The 13,528-nt window shown below is 41.2% G+C and overlaps 1 protein-coding gene across 1 annotated transcript; it reads left to right on the top strand.

Moving 5' to 3' along the window:
• Positions 1-2,385: 2,385 nt before the first annotated feature.
• On the top strand, positions 2,386-4,099 carry LOC139830820 (uncharacterized). The gene is made up of 2 exons (XM_071819632.1): positions 2,386-2,746; positions 3,162-4,099. Exons 1-2 carry the CDS (start codon positions 2,540-2,542, stop codon positions 3,441-3,443), a joined length of 489 nt encoding a protein of 162 aa, XP_071675733.1. The 5' UTR covers positions 2,386-2,539; the 3' UTR covers positions 3,444-4,099.
• Positions 4,100-13,528: the final 9,429 nt, after the last annotated feature.

Genomic DNA, 13,528 nt, shown 5'->3' with positions numbered 1-13,528 from the left:
CCTCTGGATGGGATACTTGTCTAATTAAAATCAAAGGTTCCCACAGAGAGAATTTAGAAAACTCTCTAGGTACTCTTGCATAATAGTCTCTAGTATCCCAATGAAATCTAGTGAGGAATTAATGGTGGTGTCACGTATAAAATCCCTTTTATTTACATATCTAACTCCACGACCATTCCAAATGAAACCAGTCAGGATTCCTTTTTTATTTTCCTCCTCTTCAACACAGTTCTTACAAGAGTTTTTGTAGATAAAGCTTCATTTGAAGGGTTTCTCACGAAATCTCCAACCAGAGCATGCAATTCAGGTGGGAAACAATCTGTGTTTGCATCCTCATTGTTATTACCAGTAGAAACCAAAACCAATAGCTCTCGAAGAATTGCGTCTACTACAACTAACTATAGTATCACATCTTCAGACTCCACGGCGGGTACTTTTTATTTTTTTACTTTGATGAAATATATTTAATCTAGCTTGCTCTTGCGCTCTCTTAAGTTTCAGATTGTTCTCTACCATGTCAACCGAGATACCCAAACTAACACCGACCTTTTCCGCTAGACTAAGCAAAGAAGTATCATCAATATTCAAAATGGTAGGGACAGTTTGTGCCATGCCTTCGGATGGGTCCAGGTTCCAGGCAGCAGCAAGGTTCTTAGCTCTGTCCATCACCGGTATGTCCTCATTTTTTTATTTGCCAACCCCCCACTACATCTGAGTGTCTCCTCCTCTGCTAAGCCATCTTCTCCATTCCTTTCTTCATATACTTCATAATCTTCATCCTCGCCCATATCGTCATTAGATAATTTCACCTTATCAGCTTCTCCGCTATCACCAACCTTAGTAAGAGCTTCGATTCTATCTCCAATCATAATTAAACCTTTGTCAGTAGGTTCGTTGACATTTTTCCAGTCTCCCTTCATAAGCAGACCTGCATCCATTTCATCATTCTGACGCTGCAGCAACTCTCTCTGTAAGAGAACTTGATTGGTGTTCTCACTTGCTTGGACTAGTCTGTTTTCTTCCAGGTGGCTAGTCTCTATATTATTCTGTCTCTTTGCTTCTCGCTCTTCAATCCCATCCAGCCGCTGATCATCCATATCTACTATAGTTTTGAGCAGTGCGTCGTCTTCAACCCAACTTACCTCAATCATTTTCTCAGGCTTGAACCAGACATTGTAGTAGAACAGGTCTAGCGTTGTCACACGAGCTATGACTTGGGATCAACTGGTGATCAGTGACACCCATTTTAATCCTGACTACATTGAGTTCCTTCACAGATTTCATATCCACTTTAATAACATGTCCAATTGTTGAACTGGCCTCACAAATGCCCTGAAAATGTAACAAGGTTAATGGAATCCCTTTGGCATGCACCCAAAGAGTTGCGATCTTCCCAGCTGCGTGCATTCCATCGTCCCATTGCGAGACACATTGATTATCAAATTTGTGCCTCAGAGTGGCACAGAGTCATATATTGATGCATCATTTATGCGCGCAAGAGAAAGAAAATCAACTAGGAACATGTTGAGTGACACATGTTGGATCCACGATCGCCCAACCACCAGCCAAACACTCGGTGCTCCTCTTCATCCAAACGCTGACACCATCTTCAAAGATTTGACCATGCTCGCCGGCCTGCCCATGTACATCCCCACATCCCCACAATTCTACATGTTGTTATTTTCAAGAACATGCGGACGGGCCTACGAGCCAGCACGTATGATGAGGTGCTCACACGGTATGAGACTAGTTAACTTGTTAGGTTATACTCCCTCTATTTCATATTACCCTGTATATAAGATTTGATCAAAAGTAAACATTGCAATGTTGGGTTATATAGGAAAAAGTGTCAACATCTATACTATCAAAATAATATTATTAAATCATAATAAAATATACTTTTATGTAATATATACATTTGGTAACTTATATGCTACCCCATCCATTCCATAATTTTTGTGGTGGTTGCTGTTCAAATTTGAACTACAAGCACCACAAAATATACTTCCTCGGTTTCACGAAGGTTGTCTAAGATTTGTCAAAATATGGATTTATTTAAATGCTACTATTGTCTAGATGCATTCAAATTTTGATAAATGTCAAACAATCTTTGTGAGACGTAAGGAGTATGAAACTAAGTGAATAATGTTTTGATCGTATATATTAGTCAAGCATTATAAAGTTTGACTTCAACCATACCGCGGGAGTATTAGCCGAGCCAGATCCCAAACCCTAGCTTGGTCGTGCGTAATACTTCGAGGATCAGTAGCTCCATCCATCAGTTTGGACGTCATCGCTGAAAAGTGACAGGTGGACCCTCAACCTCACACAGTCACACTAGCTTCGTCCGTCCGTGCTGCATCAGGCCTCCGCTCGTCTCGACAAACATCCATCCAGCACACCCTTTCCTTTCCTGCTTCCTCTCAAGTCTCAAGTCTCAACCAGATCCCAAAGACCCAAACCCTAGCTGTGGTGCTAGCTCCCTCTCCACCCTCCAGATCCCCAGCCCCCTCCTCTCGCTCCGCCCCGGCGACGAATCATGCGGATCCGCAGGTGCGCTTCCCGCCTGCTCGGTTCCGCCGCCTCCTCCGCGTCCGCCCCCTCGCTGCCCCCGTCCTCCCTGCCGGCTGTCCACGACGCCGGCTTCGTGGCGCCGTCGGGGACCACTCCCTCCTCTCTGGTGCCCTGCGAGCTCAGCTTGTCGCCGTGGGATCTCATGGACCAGCTCCACCTCTCGGATCCCCAGGTAATTTCCTACCCAACCCCTCGCTTCCTCCATGCTCTCCTGCTTCATTTCCGCACCGCCGCTTGTACCTGTATTGCTTTCTCTGCCGTGGCTTCCCTTTGATTTCTGCTGCTCGCGCACGCTGGTCTGGTTTTTCTTCTTCCGCGCGCGCTTGCTAGGGTTCCCAGCGCTTGCTTGATTGCTGGCCTCCGGATGGCCACAGGGATTAATTAGGCGACTTATAGCGCAGTAATCGTTGCCGGGTTGCGCCGCGCGCGTCTAGGGTCCAAATCGCCGGCGCGTCAATTTGTTTCCATCGATGGAGCCCTACCTACAAACATGACACATCCACCACACACCTCACCACTATTTCAGTGAAGTTGGTTGGTACGGACTGCTGACCTGCTTTTATTTCCCGAATTGCCTTCTCGTTCAGGAGGAGAACATCTTCTTCCAGACTTACTCGGTGGCTGTCGCGTGGCGACCTAGCTGGCTCTTCCAACCCAGCATGCCTGCCACCGGCTCCAGCAAGGAAGAAGAGCACAAGCAGGAGGACATGGCCGTAGATATGATCGACGGTGTTACCTTTGAACTGCAAGTCTGTAAGAAGAATGCTGTGAGAAAAAAGAAACATGTGAAGGTGAAGCCCAATATGAATAAGGAGAAGATTCAGGCAGATAAGAGTGACGCCACCGCAGGACGAGAAACACCACTGTGACATGCAAGAAGAACGTAAGCGGCGCCAAGAGGTGGTCTTGCTGGCGGCCAGTGAGCCAGCCCAACTCCTTCTGCTCCTACCACTCTGATCAGAAGCCGAAACGGAAGAGAGCCACCGATGTCGGGGAGGGGTTCTACTACTACACTGGTTTCGGCCCATCACGCAGCAAGAGGCTCCAGATATCAAATAGCAGTGCCGCCGTGCCGGCCGAGCCTCAACCAGTCGCTGGACAAAAGGAAGAGGCACCACCCAAAGAGGAAATGCACATTGATTCTAGTGCGGGTCAGGCCCAAGCTGATGAGCCTATGAGCGACGATGGCACGGCCGGGATCGTCGGTTACGACGAGGAGAGCAGCGATGAAGATGTGGTCAAATTCCGGTCGCTCAAGTCACTGATGTACTCATAGCTAAGACTTGGATCACCGTGGCTTCAGAAAGGCTTGGTTCGACTTAGCAACTAGCTCAGCATAGTTTGCTCCCAGTTTTGGCATCGAGTTGCCGTACAATAGACAAACTGTATGTCTGTATGTACGTTTGGTGTTATTGATATTGTAACTGCCGTACGTGCTAGCTGACGTACTGGCCGTTAGAAACAGATTAGTTTCTGGTGTTTATGTTATCGTGATGGAGATATCAATGCAATCATTGTTTTGATACGGCTGGCTTATTTACCAGTCACGTGTCTGCAAGCACGTCGAGTGGAGGAAGGAGCACTCCCCTGACTTAATTAGTCCGATCCAAACATGCGTGCCTGAATGTACAATACAATGTACCTACCGGACTATCATGTATTATACCTAGAAGGGGAAATAAGTCTTTGCTCCGTTCTTAAGAAGTACCCCAATTGTCCAATACAACTAAACCTGTCCTCTCCGTCACAGTCTTTTTTTTTTTTGCTGAACCATAGCCATTTTATTTTACACTAATGATGAGCCGAATCTGGAAAAAGTTGTAAGCCAAATATGGAAACCCCAATCTAAACCAAGCGCGTTATTTCCTACGTTATATGCATGAGTGTTCACCGATGATGTCATATAGTTGATGAAAGATATGTCGGTAAAAAGTGCAATCTCATAAAGAACCACAGTATAGCTGCATCTCCTACCCTCCTATATTCCATCGGGAGTGTCTAAGAAAGCTGATGTGATAAACTGGTCGTGAACCTCTAAGTAGAGCACATTTATGGTCATTTCTCGACATGCTAGTACTGCCAATGTTGCTGGATCAACAGTGCCAACAAATAGGATAGTCGGGGCATGCAAAAATAGGTCTTATGTGTCCCGCTAGCTAAAGCTTAGAGAGGAAACTTACCATAAAATCCATATATCGGAAATAACAACCATGAACCATGCCATCCAGGTTAGCAGAATGGTAACAACCACTTTTTTGCAGTTTTCATGGCTCGGGCAATCAATTTGGAGGAAGTCCTTTGCTAGCTTGGTGACAATGGATAACACACAGATGTTTAGTTAGCTCTTCATAATGCAGTGCCGAGACGCACCTTGCTACTGTGCAATTGAAAGAAGACGAATTATGGTTTCCCATGGTCGACATCTTGCACAGTTTGAATATTGTTCTGGTGCGGCTAATCTTCACAGAAGCACCCAAATTTTGGTATTCCAAGTAGAACACACACTTTTTTAATCTCCATCAATCAATGAGCCATGTACACTTGTGCAGAGTGCTCTCAACCTCTACCCCACGCTCATCTTCACCCCTCTCCGTCTTCTTTAGCTAATCAATAAACCATCAACGAACTAATATTCTTAAAACAACCATCTAGCAAGTTATTTAGTGGATCCAAAGATCAAAGGAAACAAACCTCAAGGTAGAAGATAACCTACCGTCTTCAGAAAATGGTTCGAAGAGAAAACTGCAGTCATTATGCTAAATCAACATAAAAGGGTCATGGAATGTCAAAATAACCTCAAAAACTACATTAGCAATATTTACAAACAATTTTTTTTGTATATCGGGGCTCAAGTTCACAAATGGTCTCCCTTAGTACTTAGGTTACATATGGTTGATAGAATGTAAGATCATGAAAATTTCTTTATTTGGAAATTCACCATGATGACCTAAAGATTGTAATCTTTAGAATGACAATATAGGAAAAAAAAGGCCATGATGGATTCCATGTTGACTAATTCTACATAAGTACTCTGGAAATAGCCTGGGTTGATTAAATGCAAGGATGTTAATATGAAACAAATGCATACCAATTTATCTCCTTGACATAGTGTTTAGAACCGTCACCAAAGTTTTGGTAAACATGTTAATTAATCAATACTATATGGGATGATAAGGGCATCACACTCTGCCTTTGTTAAATACAATTATTTCATGAAGGAAAAGGTAAAGGTAATTTTTTTGGCGAAATCTTTATTGAGATGAATGTTATGAAGAAATCTACAATCCTTCTCGAACTTGACTTTGAGAAGGCCTTTGATACGTTCAAATGAACATTCCCTCTCCTAGCTCTTAAATGGGCCTTTGATAATTTGTATGGAACTAAGACAGAAAGTTATAAACTCACTTAGCTCCTCATGTTATTGTGTTGGGCTTGAATTGTTTTCATATACAAATAACACCATCCGCCTCTCAATTTAATCATCCTAATAATGGAAAAATCATGTGATATAAAGATAGTGATGTGTTTGCCGATATTTAGGAGATCCTTGAATGTTAGGTGTGTAGACTTCCTATGAAGTGCATTTTTTGAGTCTTCTGGCAGTAGGAAAGGCTCCTATTGTCTTTTCATGTCGTTAAAAAGGATAAGCATAATTACCCAAATACTTTGGTTACATCGGGCTAAGCCAACGTCAGAACATGTTCCTTGCTTAGTCAGTATTGATACTGTTATTCCAAAGGCTCAGTTATTGTTCTGTTTTTAAATTTTTTGGGTTCACCAGAAAGGCTTTTTTGAATGTGTGAAGGAAGTTTGGGAAAGACCAATTAATCTTTGTTCTAGTGCTACTATTCTGGGTAGAAAACTAAAACTGCTTCGAGTGGCTCTCAAACAGTGGAAGATGAGTTTGTCTAAATTGAAGTTGTTGATTGATAAGTGCAATCTTGTCATTCTCTTTTTTTTATAACTTGGAGGAGGAGAGAGCTTTGTTTTTGCATGAGTTTAATTTCAGAAAGATTGTGCAACATTATCTTCAGAGGTTGCTCAAATCCCAGTATAATTATTGGAAGAAAAGGTGTACTGTGAGATGGATTAAAATGAAACAAGAAAACACTAAGTTTTTTCATGCCATGTCAACAGAGAGGTTTCGAAGAAATAGTATATCGAGTTTGCAGCTAGCTGATGGGCATATTGTGAATGGTCATGATCAAATAGTTGCTGAGGCATGGTCCTGTAATAAAAACAGAATGGGCACTTCTATTGGTATTCAAATGTTGTTTGACTTACACAGATTGATTCCTAGAATTGATGGTTTGAAGGAGCTTGTTATTCCTTTTTCTATTGAGGAGATGGATGTTGTTGTGTCAAATATTCCCCTGACAAGGCTACTGAACCGGATGGTTTTAATGGTTTGTTTATGAAGAAATGTTGGAGTATTATTAAGGAAGACTAATATGCTTTGGCTAGGGATTTCCAACAGCAGTCCTCCCCTTGGAAAACATAAATTCCTCCTTCATAACTTTGGTGCCAAAGATAGCATCTCCTGAGATAATTAATGACAATAGACATACTGGGGTGAAATTTCTTTCTAAAATGGTTGTGGATAGTCTACAACAAGGAATTATTTCTTGTGTTCATAAGAATCAATATGGTTTCATTAAGGGTAGAAATATTCACGACTATGTTGGGTGGTCTTTTGAATGTCTGCACCAATGTAAAATGTCTAAAAGGGAGATTGTGGTTCTTAAGCTAGATTTTGAGAAAGCTTTTGATTCCATTGAGCACAAGTCTTTATATATGGTGTTAAGGCAGATGGATTTTCCTGATCTATTTATCTCATGGGCTAAGAGCTTGCTTGAGACTGGCACGTCTGCTGTTCTTGTGAATGTGGTTCCTCGAAGAAATTTCAGATGTAAGAGGGGAGTCAGGGAGGGTGACCCTTTATTCCCTGTTTTATTTGTTTTAGGGATAGAGCTTTTGCAGTATATTGTTTATGATCTCAAGGATAAAGGGCTGTTAAAACTAGCGATTCATGTTCATCAGCAAGAGTTCCCGATTGTATGCTGATGATACTATTTTGGTTCTTGAGGCAGATCCTTCCCAGTTGTCAGTCCTTAAGCAAGCTTTGCATGATTTCTCTATATCCACTGTTCTGGCAATTAATTTCCATAAGTCTTGCATGCTTCCTATTAATATCTCTGATGATTATGTCAAGTCTCTGGCTTTTCCCCTTCAGATATTTGGGTCTGCCTATGGGGACAACAAAAACAAAAATGATTGAGTTTATGCCGTTGGTGGATAGATTTGAGAGACGGCTTACATTCAGTTCTTCTTTTTTTGGCATATGGGGGAAGATTGCAGCTGATCGCTTCTTGCTTATCATCAATGTCCATTTTCTTTCTCAGTTCATTGGATTTTGCAGAAGGGATTTTGAAACAAGTTAATAGGATAACTGGACAATGCCTTTTGGAGAAAATGGGGTGACGATTCTCCTGGTCATTCTTTGGCTTCCTAGGAGATGGTTTGTAAACCCAAGGATAAGGGGGGCTTAGGAATCTTGGATTTCAGAAAACAGAATTCTTTGGCGTCCTGGGGAGATGGTTTGTAAACCCAAGGATAAGGCGCACCCCTCTCTGAATACTAGATATGTCTCCACTATGCTTTGTTAGACATCACCATGGTAGTCAGGTGGTGCTCATGGATGCCTAGAGTGCGATCATTCGTCGTGTTTCTAGCTAAACGCCGGCGTCTTCCCTGGACTTGTAGCCATCAGGGCCACGTGAGCCCTTCCTCACCATGCCATGGTGTTTGCTTCCAGACACTACATGGAAATCTTCCTCTCTCTGCTTCTCTCTGTTGCACCTATTCTCCGTGCTTAGGTTTATTGGTTTCGGACAGTCGCACTACCACCCACTTTTAGTGTTCATAAACTATTGAGATCAACTATATTTGGTTAGTGATAAATTGGGCTCTAGTGTGAGGTTGTAGTGGTCAGATAATTGTGATTTTATCATTTCCTTATCTTTCAGTTTTGATTCAGTTTCGACAGTTAAAATGGGTGCTCATCTGAGATGCTTTCGTTGATGATTTGGATTGCTGTTAAGTATTGGCAGTATTTGTTCTGCTTACAGGTGGTCTCGTGCTCTATGATAATGGATCATGAATTGCTAGTTATTGTCTGTGCCTTATTTGCCATGACTTCCTGAATTCATCAACTGAGAAGTCATGGCAAATGAGGTCTATGTAGTTTCTCGTTCATCTAGTGGTTTGTATCATCATAATTGATTCATATGTGTTCGACACAAGGATTTCCTTTGCATTTTCCATCGTCTAATGCATCCAGTGTATGGTATAGGCATTGGAAAGCTACATATTTACAGATGCATAAATGAATTAAGTGGTGTTGCATAGACTTATTGATGAAGTGGTAGTAGATGACCTCTTTAGATTGCCACTATTGCTCTCTGTGTGGGATAAATATGTAGAAATAATTCTTGGAGATGTATTCTTATGTGTCTTAAGTACATGTTTACTCCTTTTGAATTTCCATGTAATAATAGGTAATGGTTTAGGCTAGACTGGAACTATGTGACTATTATTGGTTCAGACATAATAACATAATATCAAGGAAATTAAACTAGGCAACCAAGCTTGTTTTTTCTTTTTTTGCTCAGCATTTATATTAATACTCCACCCCTTAGGAAATTTTCTAAGTCTATGTAGTTTAACTTGACAAACCTCTATAGCTTTTCCATGAGGACAAGGTTGTTTCCAATTTTTAGTAACAAGCTCCCTAAAACCCTCAATCTCCATCCACCGCTTCTCAAAACGAAAAGGTTTTTGCGTCTCACTAATGCCACTTACTGTTAGCACAAGGGAAGTGTGGTCACTACCCAGTCGAGCTTAAGTTGACACCGTTTGTAGTAGGGAAATGGGATTCCCAACATGTAGAAACAAGGATCCTATCACTATTGGCCATAATAGGTACAACTTTATTATTTGTCCAAGTGAACCTCCTCCTGGAGTTATGCAACTCCATTAATCCAGTCATTGAACTTGTTAACCCATTTGAAATTCACTATCCCATTATTCTTGTCCACAACTTTCCTTACCAAATTAAAATCCCCTCCAAAAACGATAGGGATGTTATTATTTTGAGTTAAGGATGATAATTCATCCAAAAAATCTTGCTTATGTTCTTCACAAGCAGTCCCATTCACCGCCACAAAATTCCAAATAAATTTGTCTTTTTATTTTTCAAAGAAACCATCAAGCAGAACTATCTTTTGTGCCATGAGAAAATCTCGAACATTCCCACATTAATACCCACTAAAATGCCACCAGCTGTCCCAAAAGCAGAGAGCCAATTCCACTCAAAATCATGGAAATTTGCTATTGCTTTAAGGTAGCTAGGACTAAAGTCCCTTTTCTTTGTTTCAGATAAGCAAATAATGTCAGGTTTTAACTTGCACAACATCTCGTTAACTGCAGTAACTTTACCAACATCATTTAAGCCTCTATATTCATATCTATCATCATTTTTTCTATATTTAATTTTCCCAGATTTCCACAATCTATAAGAAGATTCATGAGAATCATGGTCCAATTCAATATATCTACCATCTACCTCCTCATTATCATCATCTTTATTATTATTCACATGTTCTTCAATAGCATCCTCAAAAGTATAATATATATCAATAGGAAGGAAAATTTCAGGTTGTTCATGATGCAACTTTTCGTTATATCTATGGCCAGGTTTTTCATTTTATCGACATTACTGCTAGAGCAGGAACTATTGTTACCCATCGCAATATTCACCATTTTAGCTTTATCTACTAGAGTGGAAGCACAAATACTAACAAAAGATTCTTAATGAGTTTCGATGTTTTACCCGCATAAGCAGGTTTCTCAAGGATTTTAATCTCCAACAGAGCTTTAGCTTTGTCCATAGTGGTTTTTTCATCTCTAGCAATCCTCTCACTTTGTTGCACATGCATAACTGGGCCCCATTTGTTCTTCCTTGCCTTTTTCCCAAGCAACTCTGCTTTCGCCGGTGTAGGTCCCACTTTTATTGCCACATCTTGGTTTGAGTAATGCTCATGTTACATCTTGTCTTCATCAGCAACAACCACCCATTGTTCTTCTGGTGCCTTCTCGCCATTTCCCTTCACTGGTAAATCAGCTTCAGCTTCCTCCCACTGTCATGCACAAACTTTTGTTTTTCTTGCGTCACATCATTAATGGCATCAGTAACCCCTTCCATCTTATCAACAACAATCTCTTCCTCTACATCTTAATCATCGAGTAAACTAAAATCCACCAATGGCTGGAATTGATTAGTCTCAGCAACATGAATATGCATCGGGCAAGATTTGGCACCATGTCTTCTCTCTTGTTGGGGTGGGAAGGAACCAACCAGTGTCCTTGGAGTATGAGTATTGTCCTCCTGGGTCTCATTCATATCTTATAGTTCATCAAAAACATCATGTTCATCTTTTTTTTATCACCATCTACTTGACCCTTGCCATCATCTCCATTGTTGTCATCTCCATTATTGTTGTTGTTGTCTTCAGCTTCCTCCTTGCCCTCAACATCAAAACCTAGCCAGTAAAATTTCATCTTCATCACATACACCCTTTCCTTAGGAATCTTCTTAACATCTTTCACTCCAGTTGAACTCTAACTAGTTCATAAAGTATTTGAAGATTCTTCCCCAGTCCACATCCAACAACAGTCCCATCGTCTTGGCAATCTGAGTAATCACCTCCCAGGATACCCATCTTGGAGGAATTCCCCGTGTATGTACCCAACATTCTGCTAACTAACCAATATCAGAATTATCTCCTTCCCAGGCAATGATTTTCACTGTCACCCTCTCCCTATCATTGCCTTCCTTTAGGTTAATAAATGGTATATCAACCAGTTGACGCACTTTCCACGGACAATTTGCATCCCAAGCCTCACACATCTTCATTTCTAACTCCTTCAGAGAGATCTCCCCATGTAAAACCATAATGATCCCATAGTTGTTCAAATTAAGCCACTCGCAAGTTTGCTTGTTTACTACATTGACATGGAAAAATCCTAACCAACTATTAGCACTGCCAACATATTGAGCCCTTGGAATCAGCTTAGCCCACAACCCACAATTGTTCTTATGATGACCAGGAATACCACACATGAATCAAATCTTCTCCTTAATGCAGTTACCTACCGATGACTGTGAAATATGCCACTTTTTCTCGCGTTTAAACCCTTAGCTATGTCAATAAATTGACTAACTTTACCTCTCAACATGCCACTATTGACTAATTAATGCACAGATGTGCGATCTCTTCTATTTTTGGATGATGTGCAGGAAATCACGTCCTAACGACAAATGGACCTGCAATTAATGTACAAAATCATGTCAGGAGCATGGCAAAGTTGACTATGCTCGAAGAGGCGGTTCCAGGGACTTTAATGGGCATCGGTACGGGAAAGCCCCGCCTGTACCATGTGTCGCAGCCTTCCTGAGGTCAAACCCTATAAGTTTTGTGAAGGGACTGACGCCAAACAGAGAGCCATTCATTGCCAAACAGAGCCGCCATCCATCAGATCCATCTACACCACACCGAAGGAGATCCACCACCATAGTTCATCCATTCCATCTCCAATCTCTTCCATAGCCATAACCATCCCTATTGTAATAGAGATCTCCTTGAGAATTGACAACCATTATAAGAATATTGTGTTTTCAATCTAAATATTTCCCACAATGATTTCTATCTTTGTTATTGATCTTGAAATTATGTGTGAGTAGTTCTCACGAGCTGCGGGTTGGTGTGAATCTTCGCAGCGTTTATGTGCATCTGATCTTATTATATGTGTAAGTATTGAATATGAGTTTTGCAATCTTGTATCCTTGTCTCTTTGTCTCGTTTCGATGATCTGCATGTACACATATCATTTAGATAGATCAACGGAATAAGTGGGATGAGTGGACAACATCGTGCTACCGAGAAATGTCACTGACAGAAAGGGGAAAGTAATAGTACATGTTTAGTGATTCATTCGGGATCATGGCACAATCATCTAGCTTAATGCTCTCGGCTGTATTCATATGCTTAATAACTATTGTTGCTCGCGGATGTGAGGATAATGGTTGGACCAAGAGGATCTTTTCACCTCTGCCTTTAGGGGCAAGAGTATTCACGGATGTGCCATTTACAAATCTCTTATTTCTATTTTATTTGTTACATATATGCGCTTCAATTATATATGTATGCATAACTGCAGGAGAAACCTTAACCCTGGCTTATTTCCATCATTGAACACAACCCCCTTAAAAGTAAACTAGAAAGGTCCGGTAAACATAAAATAAAATCAACTAGTAAGTCTTGTAGACGTTTCCTTTACACCATTTTAGCAGTGCTTCCCAAGGTTCGATTAAACCTAGATCTACTAGGGAAAAAATCTTATCATACTAAAATTCGTAATCCGGATCGAAGGTATGACCTACATAGTGACCTGGTTCACCGCAGTTGTAATAACGACGCTCCGGTACCGTAGCTCCATTGGCTGCACAACATCAGCCATAGCTGGAGCAACAACAGCAGCACCACCACCCTGGCCCTGAGCGGTGCATACCGGGCATTTTTCCAAATTTTCGTACTCCTCACCGTGGTAGAGGGTGCAGTCATTAATGCATGTATGTATCTTATGCACCTGTAATCCTAGAAGGCAGAGAACCTTCTTTGCTTCGTACGTACTATCAGGCAATTCATTATCCTTTGGAAGCTTCTTTTCATTATGTTTAGTAACTTCTCAAATGCCTTGTCACATATACCAGCCTCTGCCTTTCATTGCAGCAACTCTAGTGTGGTACCGAGCTTTGTGTTGCCATCTTCGCAATTTGGGTACAATTTTTTTTTGTGATCCTCTAATATGCCCTTTAACTTCCGCTTCTCGTTTG

The sequence above is a fragment of the Lolium perenne genome, chromosome 4, assembly GCF_019359855.2.
Source record: "Lolium perenne isolate Kyuss_39 chromosome 4, Kyuss_2.0, whole genome shotgun sequence".
In the NCBI taxonomy this organism is placed as follows: domain Eukaryota; kingdom Viridiplantae; phylum Streptophyta; class Magnoliopsida; order Poales; family Poaceae; genus Lolium; species Lolium perenne.
Note: the sequence above shows the minus strand (reverse complement) of the source record. Positions and strands in the feature narration are given on the sequence as shown.